Here is a 13,392-nt window from a genome sequence, read left to right as displayed (position 1 = left end):
ATAATTTAGAGAACGCTAAGGAAAATCCCATTAGAGTCCGGCTATAGTTAATTATTGTAATTAAGATTTGACAAATCACTATAAATATAACACTGAAAAAGCAGACACTTTACAATTTTTTTGTTTTTCTTGAAAAATATACTAGGCTCAGAAAATTATTTTTTAAGAATTGTATTTATAATTTTTTAGAGCTTTAAAGATGAAAATTTTTAAATAATTTTTTTTTTAGTATAATTTATTTATTAAAAAAATTCAAAAATTATCAGATGTCTCTCAATTTCAGTATCATCTATAAATTAAATTTCAAAGATATTAGCAGACATCTGACAGTTTTTATAATTTTTTTTTAATTGATAAAATTTTCAGAAAAATTGGTCATGTAGAAAATTTGCAAAAACTATTGTAATTTTTAAAAAATAATTATTTTGAGGCTTATTTAATTAATAATAAAAAATTTTTGTCAGCTGATTTTAGTGTCATACTTTATTATTCTAGAAAAGAACAATTGAATAATTTCTATTGCTCAAATAAATTTGAAAAAAAACAAACAAGCACTATTTATTAAAGATTATGTTTACAAGTACACGATGTTTAGTTGTGAGTTGTGTAAATATATGTATTGTTAAAGTAACGCGCATGCGCGTGACCGCCATGACACAGAATTTAAATTAAACGCTTCTCAGTCTGGCGCGCTTTATTGACCACTTAGCACGTGTTCAATTTTTTTATTAGTTAATTGTTCACGTACATTATTATACTTCTCTTGTATTGTATTGTATAATAAACTTAATTATCTTCGTCAACAAATTCACTCACAAAGATGGAGGATAAATTAAGGTAATTTAATTAAATAAATATTTTGAATAGTATTATCAAGAGATAACAACGAAATCAGATGTAAGAAAAATTAATGTATAAGTTGTTACAAGAAAATTTATTATATTTATTTTTATTTATTGATAATAGAATCCAAGGTACAGGCCGAATAGCAAGGTACTTAAAGCTACAAAATAAATGTGTATGATTATAATTATACATAATATTATTACAATGTTTCTTTATAATAGTATAAAACTATGGAAAAGGTACAAGATTAATGTTAACAGGGTAATTGATTTTTAAATTCGATTAATAAGATAAAATTCAGATGTTGTAATAAGATTTAGACAATAAGATTTAATCAAGACGAATAAAGAAAAAACATTGTTTGAGTCACTAAATTAAGACTGATTTGAATTAAACTATATCGCTAATTGAATGAATTAGATTATTACTTAAATGTGTAAATTGTTAATAATTGAAAAATAAGTTTTCTTTTTAAAACTAAAAAACTAAAACTGGCTTCAATATAAAATTACGAAGTATAGAATGATTTTATAAATACGTTAAAGTGTTGGTTGTTTAGATACCCAACAATTTCTAATACCACTTCAAACGGTAACGGTATAGCTTTTCTAAGTGATGAAATTTTCTTCAAATTTTCGAGAAGTCGTAATCTTTCCATAGCTTCTTCTAACCTTTTTTTAATTGGATAATAATAGGTCTCAAAGAAAGAATAATCATCAAAAGTCAGGCTAAAAGCTTGTTCCAGGGCATGCAGTAAATTATCTTTCCGCGCCAAAAATTTTAATTTTTTATCATCAAAAACTTGCATTAAAAAATCATAAATTGACATTTTATTATCACCAAAATCAATAAATAAGTCCTTTAAGGCATATTCAATGAAAAATATTTTGTAGTCATTTACAATCTCTCTGATTTTTCCGTTGCTGGCAATTAATTCATCCATCAATTTTATTTCTTCTTCTGGAACAGGTAATCTGAATGCAACCCTAAAGACCAGATCTTTTAGAGCAATAGCTATACACTCTTCTCGATTTTCTCGGATTCGTGCTAGATAATCATTTCGCTGAACTTCTGACTCGTAACGTACTGAATGCTCAGGCCTTTCATCTACAGGAAGCATGGCGTAGTATAAAACCCTTGATAAGGTCATAGAAGTATAATAAGGCAAAGAATAATCTAGTAGCAATGGACAACTTTTGTAAGCTGATAGATTGGGCAAAAATGTTGCTGGGTCATTGTTTATCAGTGCATACATGTCAGCCCCCCAATTTGATAAGTCTAGAATAAATATTGGGCTCAAACGATCACAGATCGTCGTCATTTCATGATATCGAAATTTGCCATATATTTTAGGATGGAGTGGATAATGAGTTAGCGGTACATCATCATTATCGCGGTGATTTATCAACTTATCTGTCAATTGAGGATCTTTAACATTTGACATAATGACTGGAATATAATGATAACATTCGTTTTCAACAGCGTACATTAGCAATGTTTTATTTGTAAGGCTTATAATGTCTAAGTTGACTTTTTTGAGATGATAAATTATTGATGGTTTATGATAAATAATAGTATATGCAACTAGTGGCATTTTGTCACCAAAATCGGGACACCATTTTCTGTCTTTGACGTGCTTTGAAAAAATTTCTTGTCCAAATTCGGCATCAACATTTGCATTAGCTTTCACCAATGTTTTTATTTTACTGCCTATTTTTCGTTCGTTACGATATTTGCTTGATTCGTCTAGTGGTTCATAAAAACAAGCCAAAAGAATAGGTTGAGTTCCGTCAGCAGCCATTGCATTGACATCTGCTTTATAATCATTAACTAGTAACTCCACCAAGTGATCTTTATTTTTCATGCATGCAACATGCAATGCTGTGAATCCAGCAAATTCTCCAGTTCTTATTATCGGTTCATTTACATTCATTCCATTTTCTAATAACAATTTAATATCTTCTAATTTGTCTTCTTCGATGGCATGATACATCAGTGCGTTGCCATCTGTTGTTGGATTAAATTCAGGATCCATTTTATATCTTCTTTACTGCAATAATAATAATAGATAAATATATAATGGGCATTCCATGCAAAAAGGAAAAATGACTAAAATTAAAAAATTTCTCTAATTCATTCTAATTTACGTCCTAATTTATTATCAAAAATCTATATTTTACTAATTTGTAACGTAAATGTTTTTTAATTAATAAGAAAATCGATTTTTTTCTCCTAGTAACTTTTCAGCCGTACCAACTTGTATTCAGGTCAAATGTTGTTTTAATAGTTTTAAGAACGAATTCTATCTTTGTTTGTTATTAACTAACAAATTTATTATTATAGTTTTAAGATAAAGTTTTTTTATGTTCGTTATTAATTAACTCCTAAGTTTATCAGAATCGTGTTGTCAGTATGCTAAATCCTTTATTTGTGTTTTTTAATTAGTTTTTTTAATTATCCTAAATAATTTATAGTTGAATATATAAACAATATTGTTTCTAAGGTTGAAATAATATAAAAGTCTTTTTAATAAACAACTTTATGTAGACATTTTGTAATTGTCCCACCAGTCACAATAAAAAAAACTTTTTTAATTGTTTCTACGTAGGTAATCAGTCTAATTCTTCGTAAAATTGAATGTTTGTAGGATAAATTTTGTATTGAGAGGAAAGTATTTTTTAAAAGTTTAGTGGTCGAACTGAAATTCGACTTTAAGTATACCTTTGGTAAAAGAGAAGGGTTTTTCGATGCCCCACCAGTCACACTCAGTCAAATAATAATTACAAGAAACTTAGAATGTAATGGAGGTTTTTGACAACGGGATGTTGTTAATTAGTTATTTTTCTATATTACAAGATAAATTTTATTATAGTATAAGTTTCAGTCACATAATTATAGCTTCTAATTGATGGAATTCCAGAGTCAAATGTCCCACCAGTCACTATGGAATGCCCCATAAGTTATTAAATATTAAACTTTGTACTTATTAGAAATTTAAATAGCGCGCTGCGCGCGCGCCTTAATTTCGGCCAATAAGGAATTAGGTCTCATTTTTTTGCGAGTTTCGACTATTGACTAACTTCACACTCTCATGTATTTTTATTTTATTGTAGGAATACCTCTGTCAACTGTAGAGAGTGTGGGTACGAAATATCTTATAGACTCTTCTACTTTTATTTCTTACCTGTATTTAATAATACTTCACTATTTTAAATTTTCACTGTTATTAATATTTAAATTTAGAAAAAATTATTAGTAGAAATTTTTTTTTATTGTAGGTAAATTATTTGTTAATAAAAATTTAAAAAATTGACAATTGTCAGCCTACTTTAGTATCATGAAGTAAAGAAATTGTAGGATCTAACTATAATTAATAATTATGTTTGGTACTTGACAAATCACTACAAATTAACTTACAAAAATATTAGCTGACTTTTGACAGTTTTTATAATTATTTTTTATTAAAAAAAATTATTTGAAAATTTTGACATGTAGAAAGTTTGCACAATCTATAGTAATTCTTAAAAAATCGTCTTTTAGTTCTTATTTAATTATTAAAAAAAAATTTCAACGTCAGCTGATTTTAGTGTCACACTTTATCAGTAAAAAAAACAATGTTGACAATTGCCAGGCATTTAGTTGCGTAGTGTGATGTTATCACGGTTAACCTAGTCGCTGGTGGCGCCATCACGCGAGAGTAAAATATGATAATTTATAGCGCGAGAAATTTAGAAACTTATAAAATAATTTAGAGAACGCTAAGGAAAATCCCATTGATATTTTAGTCGTCTGGTCACTCTCTAGAAATTTCCCATCCATTGTAATTAAAATAAGTATCGTAAGGAGATAGAACACTATTGTAATAGGATTAGAGTAAAATATATAGCTATAAGTTTAGTATTCGAGATAGTTCTCAAGTGTTGTAGGCTTAAGTTTTACTAGACTTATTACAAATTATATTTTAAGTACTATATTTTATATTTGAAGTATTTACGAATAATCTATATGCCATCAAATATTGTATTACAAAAGACAGTCTAGGCGGATTATTGACCCTTATTTGAGGACAATAAAGTCTGGCCACCACCCTGATAGCCACAGTTTCAGACCAACCAAGTTGGTGTCAGATAGTTGCCACCAACTTAGCGACAACTTGCGGTCAACTTCCGAATTTGTAACTGTTGGCGCCAAGTTGGCTACAAGTTTCTGAGAAAAAAGAGACCAATCTACTGCCGCAATATGTCGCCAAATTTCTTGAGAAACTGATCGTCAACTTGGTGTGAAAAAGTTTCAGAGCAACTTTTGCCGACAACTTGGTGACAACTTGGTGAACAAGTTGACACCAACCGAGTTACTTTCCAAGAGTTGCCGCCAAGTTGGTGACAAGTTGCGGCAGTAGATTGACAGAAAGTTGCGGCCAACTTGGCTATCAGGGTAGGGATGTGCGAATAGTGTTCGAATCGAATCAAATCGAATAATGCTATTCGAAATTCGAATAATTCAAATAATTCAAACAGTCGTTTTCTGTTGATAAACTAATATATAAGTAATTAAATATTAAAATTTATACCAATACCTCTGTCAACTGTAGAGAATGTGGTACAAAATATCTTATAGGCTCTCTTTTATTTTTTTTTCTTCGTATTTAATATTACTTCTCTAGTTTGAATTTTCACTGTAAATAATATTTAAATTTAATAGTTATTAAATATAACTAGTTATTGAATAATTGTACTCTAAAATATTTTTTTTGTGTACTTGAAAATTGCCATCTGGCCGTTAGGCTTTGGCACAAATAAAGTGAATCTAATCTAATCTAATCTAAATTTAGAAAAAATTATTACTGGAAATAGTTTTTTTCATTGTAATTTATTTATAAAAATTCAAAAAATTGACAGTTGTCAGCTGACTTTAGTATCATGAAAAAAAATTATAGAGTCCGGCTATCGTTAATTATTGTAATTAAGATTTGACAAATCACTATAAATATAACACTGAAATTAGCAGACACTTTACAATTTTTTTGTTTTTCTTGAAAAATATACTAGGCTCAGAAAATTATTTTTTAAGAATTGTATTTATAATTTTTTAGAGCTTTAAAGATGAAAATTTTTAAATAATTTTTTTTTTAGTATAATTTATTTATTAAAAAAATTCTAAAAATTATCAGATGTCTCTCAATTTCAGTATCATCTATAAATTAAATTTCAAAGATATTAGCAGACATCTGACAGTTTTTATAATTTTTTTTTTATTGATAAAATTTTCAGAAAAATTTGTCATGTAGAAAATTTGCAAAAACTATTGTAATTTTTAAAAAATAATTATTTTGAGGCTTATTTAATTAATAATAAAAAATTTTTGTCAGCTGATTTTAGTGTCATACTTTATTATTCAAGAAAAGAACAATTGAATAATTTCTATTGCTCAAATAAATTTGAAAAAAAACAAACAAGCACTATTTATTAAAGATTATGTTTACAAGTACACGATGTTTAGTTGTGAGTTGTGTAAATATATGTATTGTAAAAGTAACGCGCATGCGCGTGACCGCCATGACACAGAATTTAAATTAAACGCTTCTCAGTCTGGCGCGCTTTATTGACCACTTAGCACGTGTTTTATTTTTTTATTAGTTAATTGTTCACGTACATTATTATACTTCTCTTGTATTGTATTGTATAATAAACTTAATTATCTTCGTCAACAAATTCACTGACAAAGATGGCGGATAAATTAAGGTAATTTAATTAAATAAATATTTTGAATAGTATTATCAAGAGATAACAACGAAATTAGATGTAAGAAAAATTAATGTATAAGTTGTTACAAGAAAATTTATTATATTTATTTTTATTTATTGATAATAGAATCCAAGGCACAGGCCGAATAGCAAGGTACTTAAAGCTACAAAATAAATGTGTATGATTATAATTATACATAATATTATTACAATGTTTCTTTATAATAGTATAAAACTATGGAAAAGGTACAAGATTAATGTTAACAGGGTAATTGATTTTTAAATTCGATTAATAAGATAAAATTCAGATGTTGTAATAAGATTTAGACAATAAGATTTAATCAAGACGAATAGAGAAAAAACATTGTTTGAGTCACTAAATTAAGACTGATTTGAATTAAACTATATCGCTAATTGAATGAATTAGATTATTACTTAAATGTGTAAATTGTTAATAATTGAAAAATAAGTTTTCTTTTTAAAACTAAAAAACTAAAACTGGCTTCAATATAAAATTACGAAGTATAGAATGATTTTATAAATACATTAAAGTGTTGGTTGTTTAGATACCCAACAATTTCTAATACCACTTCAAACGGTAACGGTATAGCTTTTCTAAGTGATGAAATTTTCTTCAAATTTTCGAGAAGTCGTAATCTTTCCATAGCATCTTTTAACCTTTTTTGAATTGGATAATAATAGGTCTCAAAGAAAGAATAATCATCAAAAGTCAGGCTAAAAGCTTGTTCCAGGGCATGCAGTAAATTATCTTTCCGCGCCAAAAATTTTAATTTTTTGTAGTCAAAAACTTGCATTAAAAAATCATAAATTGACATTTTATTATCACCAAAATCAATAAATAAGTCCTTTAAGGCATATTCAATGAAATTTATTTTGTAGTCATTAACAATCTCTCTGATTTTTCCGTTGCTGGCAATTAATTCATCCATCAATTTTATTTCTTCTTCTGGAACAGGTAATCTGAATGCAACCCTAAAGACCAGATCTTTTAGAGCAATAGCTATACACTCTTCTCGATTTTCTCGGATTCGTGCTAGATAATCATTTCGCTGAACTTCTGACTCGTAACGTACTGAATGCTCAGGCCTTTCATCTATAGGAAGCGTGGCGTAGTATAAAACCCTTGATAAGGTCATAGAAGTATAATAAGGCAAAGAATAATCTAGTAGCAATGGACAACTTTTGTAAGCTGATAGATTGGGCAAAAATGTTGCTGGGTCATTGTTTATCAGTGCATACATGTCAGCCCTCCAATTTGATAAGTCTCGAATAAATATTGGGCTCAAACGATCACAGATCGTCGTCATTTCATGATATCGAAATTTTCCATATATTTTAGGATGGAGTGGATAATGAGTTAGCGGTACATCATCATTATCGCGGTGATTTATCAACTTATCTATCAATTGAGGATCTTTAACATTTGACATAATGACTGGAATATAATGATAACATTCGTTTTCAACAGCGTACATTAGCAATGTTTTATTTGTAAGGCTTATAATGTCTAAGTTGACTTTTTTGAGATGATCAATTATTGATGGTTTATGATAAATAATAGTATATGCAACTAGTGGCATTTTGTCACCAAAATCGGGACACCATTTTCTGTCTTTGACGTGCTTTGAAAAAATTTCTTGTCCAAATTCGGCATCAACATTTGCATTAGCTTTCACCAATGTTTTTATTTTACTGCCTATTTTTCGTTTGTTACGATATTCGATTGATTCGTCGAGTGGTTCATAAAAACAAGCCAAAAGAATAGGTTGAGTTCCGTCAGCAGCCATTGCATTGACATCTGCTTTATAATCATTAACTAGTAACTCCACCAAGTGATCTTTATTTTTCATGCATGCAACATGCAATGCTGTGAATCCAGCAAATTCTTCAGTTGTTATTATCGGTTCATTTACATTCATTCCATTTTCTAATAACAATTTAATATCTTCTAATTTGTCTTCTTCGATGGCTTGATACATCAGTGCGTTGCCATCTGTTGTTGGATTAAATTCAGGATCCATTTTATATCTTCTTTACTGCAATAATAATAATAGATAAATATATAATGGGCATTCCATGCGAAAAGAAAAAATGACTAAAATTAAAAAATTTCTCTAATTCATTCTAATTTACGTCCTTATTTATTATCAAAAATCTATATTTTACTAATTTGTAACGTAAATGTTTTTTAATTAATAAGAAAATCGATTTTTTTCTCCTAGTAACTTTTCAGCCGTACCAACTTGTATTCAGGTCAAATGTTGTTTTAATAGTTTTAAGAGCGAATTCAATTTTTGTTTGTTATTAACTAACAAATTTATTATTATAGTTTTAAGATAAAGTTTTTTTATGTTCGTTATTAATTAACTCCTAAGTTTATCAGAATCGTGTTGTCAGTATGCTTAATCCTTTATTTGTGTTTTTTAATTAGTTTTTTTTAATTATCCTAAATAGTTTATAGTTGAATATATAAACAATAATGTTTCTAAGGTTGAAATAATATAAAAGTCTTTTTAATAAACAACTTTATGTAGACATTTTGTAATTGTCCCACCAGTCACAATAAAAAAAAATTAGGAAAACGGTTGACCCTGAAGGCCATCCCTGCAACTTCCCGCCAATTCCATACTTAGGCGCTTAAAATTGCACCAAAGACGTTTTTGAGCTCTTCGAGCTCAAAAATACAATTTATGGGTTATTTTGAGCTCTCCGAGCTCAAAGAGATTGCTTTCCTATGCTTTTGAGCTCTTCGAGCTCAAAAGTCTGATAGAGATTTGATAAGACACTATTTTTTGAATTTTTAAACCGCAATAACTTTTGAATGAATAAACCGATTTTTACGCGGTTAGAAGCATTCGACGCAGTTTTTTAAGCCTCATAACGAATTTTAAATTTTGAATTGATTGCGCTAGGAATTTTGGAGTTACTCCGAAAAAACACTTTTTTCGGTTTTCTTTCGTTCACGATATCTCTCGAACGAATCAAGCGATTTTGACCGGACTGGTGGCGATCGACGTAGTTTTTTGAGGTTAAGAGCTGATTAGTTTTTGGAATTGAACCTTTAAGCCGTTTAAAAGTTATTCCAAAAAAACCACATTTGAAAAAAATTTTTTTTTCAGTTTTTTTAAGATTTCTCAAAATCTATTGATCTGAATCGATCCAAATAGTTTTCAAAATCTAAGTTTAGTCAAGCCCTTTCGAATGGCACCAACCGCGATGAAATCAGTCAAGCTGTTCAAAAGTTATAAGCGGTTCACATACTTTCACACACACACACACACACACACACACACACACACACACACACACACACACACACACACACGGGGCAGAAGAGATACTGCTACCGGGCGCGTCTCCCCGAGCGGATGGGAGAACGCTCGCTGTCCTTGGATGACACTTAATCTCTTAGTTGATGAGGTACAGCGGGTAGGAGCCAAGCAAAATAACCAAACAAAATACGCTCCCGTGGACAAAACTCCCCTTTAATGGGTTGGTCGCACTAACTGACCTAACAAGACGATCGTTCTCTGCTGTGACCCACTGGGAGTGACCGGAACCTGTATCGTAGTTTCCGACGATGCAGGCCACGGCTGATGTGAGCTTGCTCTACCGAGGTGTAAGTTGCAGCAGTGGATCAGGAGCCAGCCACTTCGGGCCTTGATCAGGAAGTACGCAGTGAGTGTTAGAGATCGGAATCTTCACCGCTCCGAGCGAGTCTAGTCCGTCCGTGTATTCCGGGACTGGCTAAGTGTCGGCTAGGCCTCAGGGAACTGGGGTAGGAGTACTATCTCCGAGGGTACACCCGTTCCTAGTTATGGCAACCCGCTCCACTCCGTACGATGCGCTGGTAAATTAAAAGTATGAGTAATGCACAGGAAACAAACAAGAGTGAAAACGGGCCTCATGCCCAGCAAGACGCACTGCTACTTAGTGCAAAGATGAAGAGGACAGATGCGCTGGCACATCTGGAGAAGCTAGTCTGTGGACTGCAGGACTTTCTCCAAACCAAGCAAAATGTCCACAAGGAGATCAAGTCGAAGTCGACGAACATCTGCAGTGCCCTGAGAAGGTTCAAAAAACTGGACCAAGAATGGCAGGAAATCCAACAACAACACGGTAATATCGTGATGAAGACGAGTGTGACAGCGGTTCCACCAGCAAAAGCCGACACGTTTGTCGAGGAGATGGACACAGGTGGCGAGGGTGACGTCGAGTCAGTTGTCGGAGACGGAGAGGAAACTGGAACTGAAATCAGGCCTGGGAAAAGGAAAGAACGAAATTCCCCAGACTCAATGACCAGCCGTACTAAGAAGAAGAAGGACCTTAAACCAAGTCCCCGAAAACGCGGTAACACAGAACGGCGGAAAAAAGGAGGTGAATGAATGGCAAAAAGTCCAGTCAAGGAAGTCCAAGAGAGAGCAAGCAGTAGAAAAGCTCCAGAAGCAACCGCCGGAAGAGTCCAGGCCAGAGCCTAATCGGAAAGAACCGCGCAAACGGATTAGGCCGGACGCACTGATCATCCGCCCCGCAGAGACGGCAAAGTATGCTGAAATTCTGAAGCGAATAAAGCAGGACGTCCCTGACGAACAGGTCCGTACTACAGTGGATAAGATCCAAAGAACTAGGACCGGGAGCTTGCTGATTACGCTTTCGAGGAAGAGCGCTGACCGAGGCCAAGCCTTACAGAAGACCATCGCGGACATCCTCCAAGAAGACGCGAAGGTAATCTGCAAAGGGCCACAGGAAGACGTCGAAATCCGAGATCTTGACGGTACCACAACCAAGGAGGATATTCAGGCTGCATTGCAAACGGAAATCGGAGAAACCTGCGAGATACCACTAGGGACAATTAAGATTCATAAGGCCTACAGAGGTACTCAGACAGCTGTTGTGACACTACCAGCAGCTGCAGCGCGCAAGATATTGGCAGGAAGTGGTAAAGTCCGGATCGGCTGGACCAACTGCCGAATCAGAGCTACGAGGAGACCAATCCAATGTTTCAAGTGCTGGCACTTTGGACATGTTGGATCCCAGTGCAAGAGCAATGTGGATCGGTCTAAGCTATGTATTAGGTGCGGACAAGAGGGACACAAGATTGCTGAATGCAAAAACCCAGCGAAATGTGTATTATGCGCGGATCAAAGTGCGGAGAACTCGGCTCATCATGCCGGCGCATCCAGGTGCCCAGTATTTAAAGAGGCACTCCAGAAGATAACAAACAAACAGACATGAAGATATTGCAGCTAAACCTAAACCATTGCGAAGCTGCACATGATCTGCTTATGCAAACAGCAAGAGAACTAGAGTTAGACTTAGTAATGATAGCAGAGCCATATAGATACCTGAATACCCAGCCTTGGGAATCTGACAGCACCACCAAGGCTGTCATCTGGTCTTGTGGTAAGCATCCCTTCCAGAGTGTAGTTAACAATGATAATGCCGGCTTTGTAGCAGCAACAGTTAACGGCATCCGTTTCTACAGCTGTTATGCACCACCTAGCCTATCCATTGTTGAATTCACTGAATTCTTGGACAAACTGACCGAGGACGCCAAGCAGCATTATCCGGTCGCGATTGCCGGTGACTTCAACTCCTGGGCAGTAGACTGGGGCAGCAAGCAGACAAATGCGCGAGGAAAAGCACTCCTCGAAGCTTTCTCTACACTAGATGTAGTCCAGCTCAACAGTGGTGATACGCCAACCTATACTAAAGGGGAAGCAAGCTCTATTGTAGATCTCACTTTCGTCAGCAGCAGCCTCATCAGTGGGAAATACGACTGGAAGGTGATGGATATCTACACAGCCAGCGATCACAAGGCAATTCTCTGGGAAATATTACATGACCGGAATACAAGAAGACCAATCAAGTCACTCAATACCATTGGATGGAAAGTGAAGTCTTTTGACACAAGCACATTGATAATAGCCCTGAATAGTGAACCGATTACTACTGGACCCGCAGAAGAAATGACCAAGGACCTGATGAAAAGAGTTGTCCAGGCCTGTGACGCAAGTATGGTCCGGAAATGCAGCATAAGCCAACGCCCGGCAGTACACTGGTGGAACGACCACATCAGCGTTCTTCGGAAAGAGTGTCTAAAGAAAAGGAGAATATCCCAGCGTGGCTATCGACGACCTAACTATGCGGAGCTGGTCGCAGAGTACAAAAAAGCCCGTCGATTACTGAACAAAGCCATCAAGGATAGTAAGAGGCAATGCTGGAAAGAGCTCATCAACGAGGTGGACAAAGACCTGTGGGGTAGGCCGTACAAGGTGGTCATGAATCACCTAAAAGTCAAACAAATGCTGGCACCCACATGCCCACAACTTCTGCAGAGAATCGTTACCGCGCTGTTTCCGCAGCAACGCGAGCTTCACTACCAGCTAGCTCAAGGAGAACTGGAGGACATTCCAACTGTCACGGAAGAAGAACTGACGGAGGCTTGCAACCGCGTAGGGAATAATAAAGCACCGGGATTAGACGGAATCCCTAACATTGCCTTAAAACAGCTATAAAGGCAGCACCGGCATTATTCCTGGATGTTTACAACACCTGCCTCAAAGAAGGGATTTTTCCTCGAAAGTGGAAACAGCAACGGTTAGTGCTGCTTCCTAAAGGGAAAAAGCCACCGGATGAACCGTCATCTTACCGCCCACTTTGCATGCTAGATACAGCGGGTAAGATATTCGAACGCATAATTCACCAGAGAATTGAAGCAGTAGTCGACCCACTCCTGGCAGACAATCAGTATGGATTCCGGAAAGGACGATCAACCCTGG

The 13,392-nt window shown here is 34.1% G+C and overlaps 3 protein-coding genes across 6 annotated transcripts in view; 1 reads left to right on the top strand and 2 right to left on the bottom strand.

Moving 5' to 3' along the window:
* Positions 1-13,392, top strand: part of LOC123269928 (adenosine kinase 2) — an 82,241-nt gene that overhangs the window by 31,363 nt on the left and 37,486 nt on the right. The gene's annotated exons all lie outside the window — the stretch shown is intronic.
* On the bottom strand, positions 989-4,484 carry LOC123269925. Of its 2 annotated transcripts, none has more exons than XM_044735863.1 (2): positions 4,264-4,484; positions 989-2,896 (listed from the first exon to the last, which is right to left on the bottom strand). In XM_044735863.1, exon 2 carries the CDS (start codon positions 2,879-2,881, stop codon positions 1,355-1,357), a length of 1,527 nt encoding a protein of 508 aa, XP_044591798.1. In that variant the 5' UTR covers positions 2,882-2,896; positions 4,264-4,484; the 3' UTR covers positions 989-1,354. The 2 variants fall into 2 exon arrangements, with proteins under 2 accessions (XP_044591798.1, XP_044591797.1); XM_044735862.1 differs by lacking the exon at positions 4,264-4,484 and adding an exon at positions 4,031-4,235.
* Positions 6,673-13,392, bottom strand: part of LOC123269920 — a 28,125-nt gene continuing 21,405 nt past the window's right edge. For all 3 annotated transcript variants that reach the window (XM_044735847.1, XM_044735846.1, XM_044735844.1), the window contains exon 2: positions 6,673-8,646. In XM_044735847.1, coding sequence (XP_044591782.1) covers positions 7,105-8,631 — 1,527 coding nt within the window. In that variant the 5' untranslated portion in view covers positions 8,632-8,646 and the 3' untranslated portion in view covers positions 6,673-7,104. The remainder of the gene's footprint in view (positions 8,647-13,392) is intronic.

The sequence above is a fragment of the Cotesia glomerata genome, linkage group LG7 (assembly GCF_020080835.1).
Source record: "Cotesia glomerata isolate CgM1 linkage group LG7, MPM_Cglom_v2.3, whole genome shotgun sequence".
In the NCBI taxonomy this organism is placed as follows: Eukaryota; Metazoa; Arthropoda; class Insecta; order Hymenoptera; family Braconidae; genus Cotesia; species Cotesia glomerata.
The sequence above is the reverse complement of the archived record's forward strand: the minus strand, read 5'-3'. Positions and strand labels throughout refer to the sequence as shown.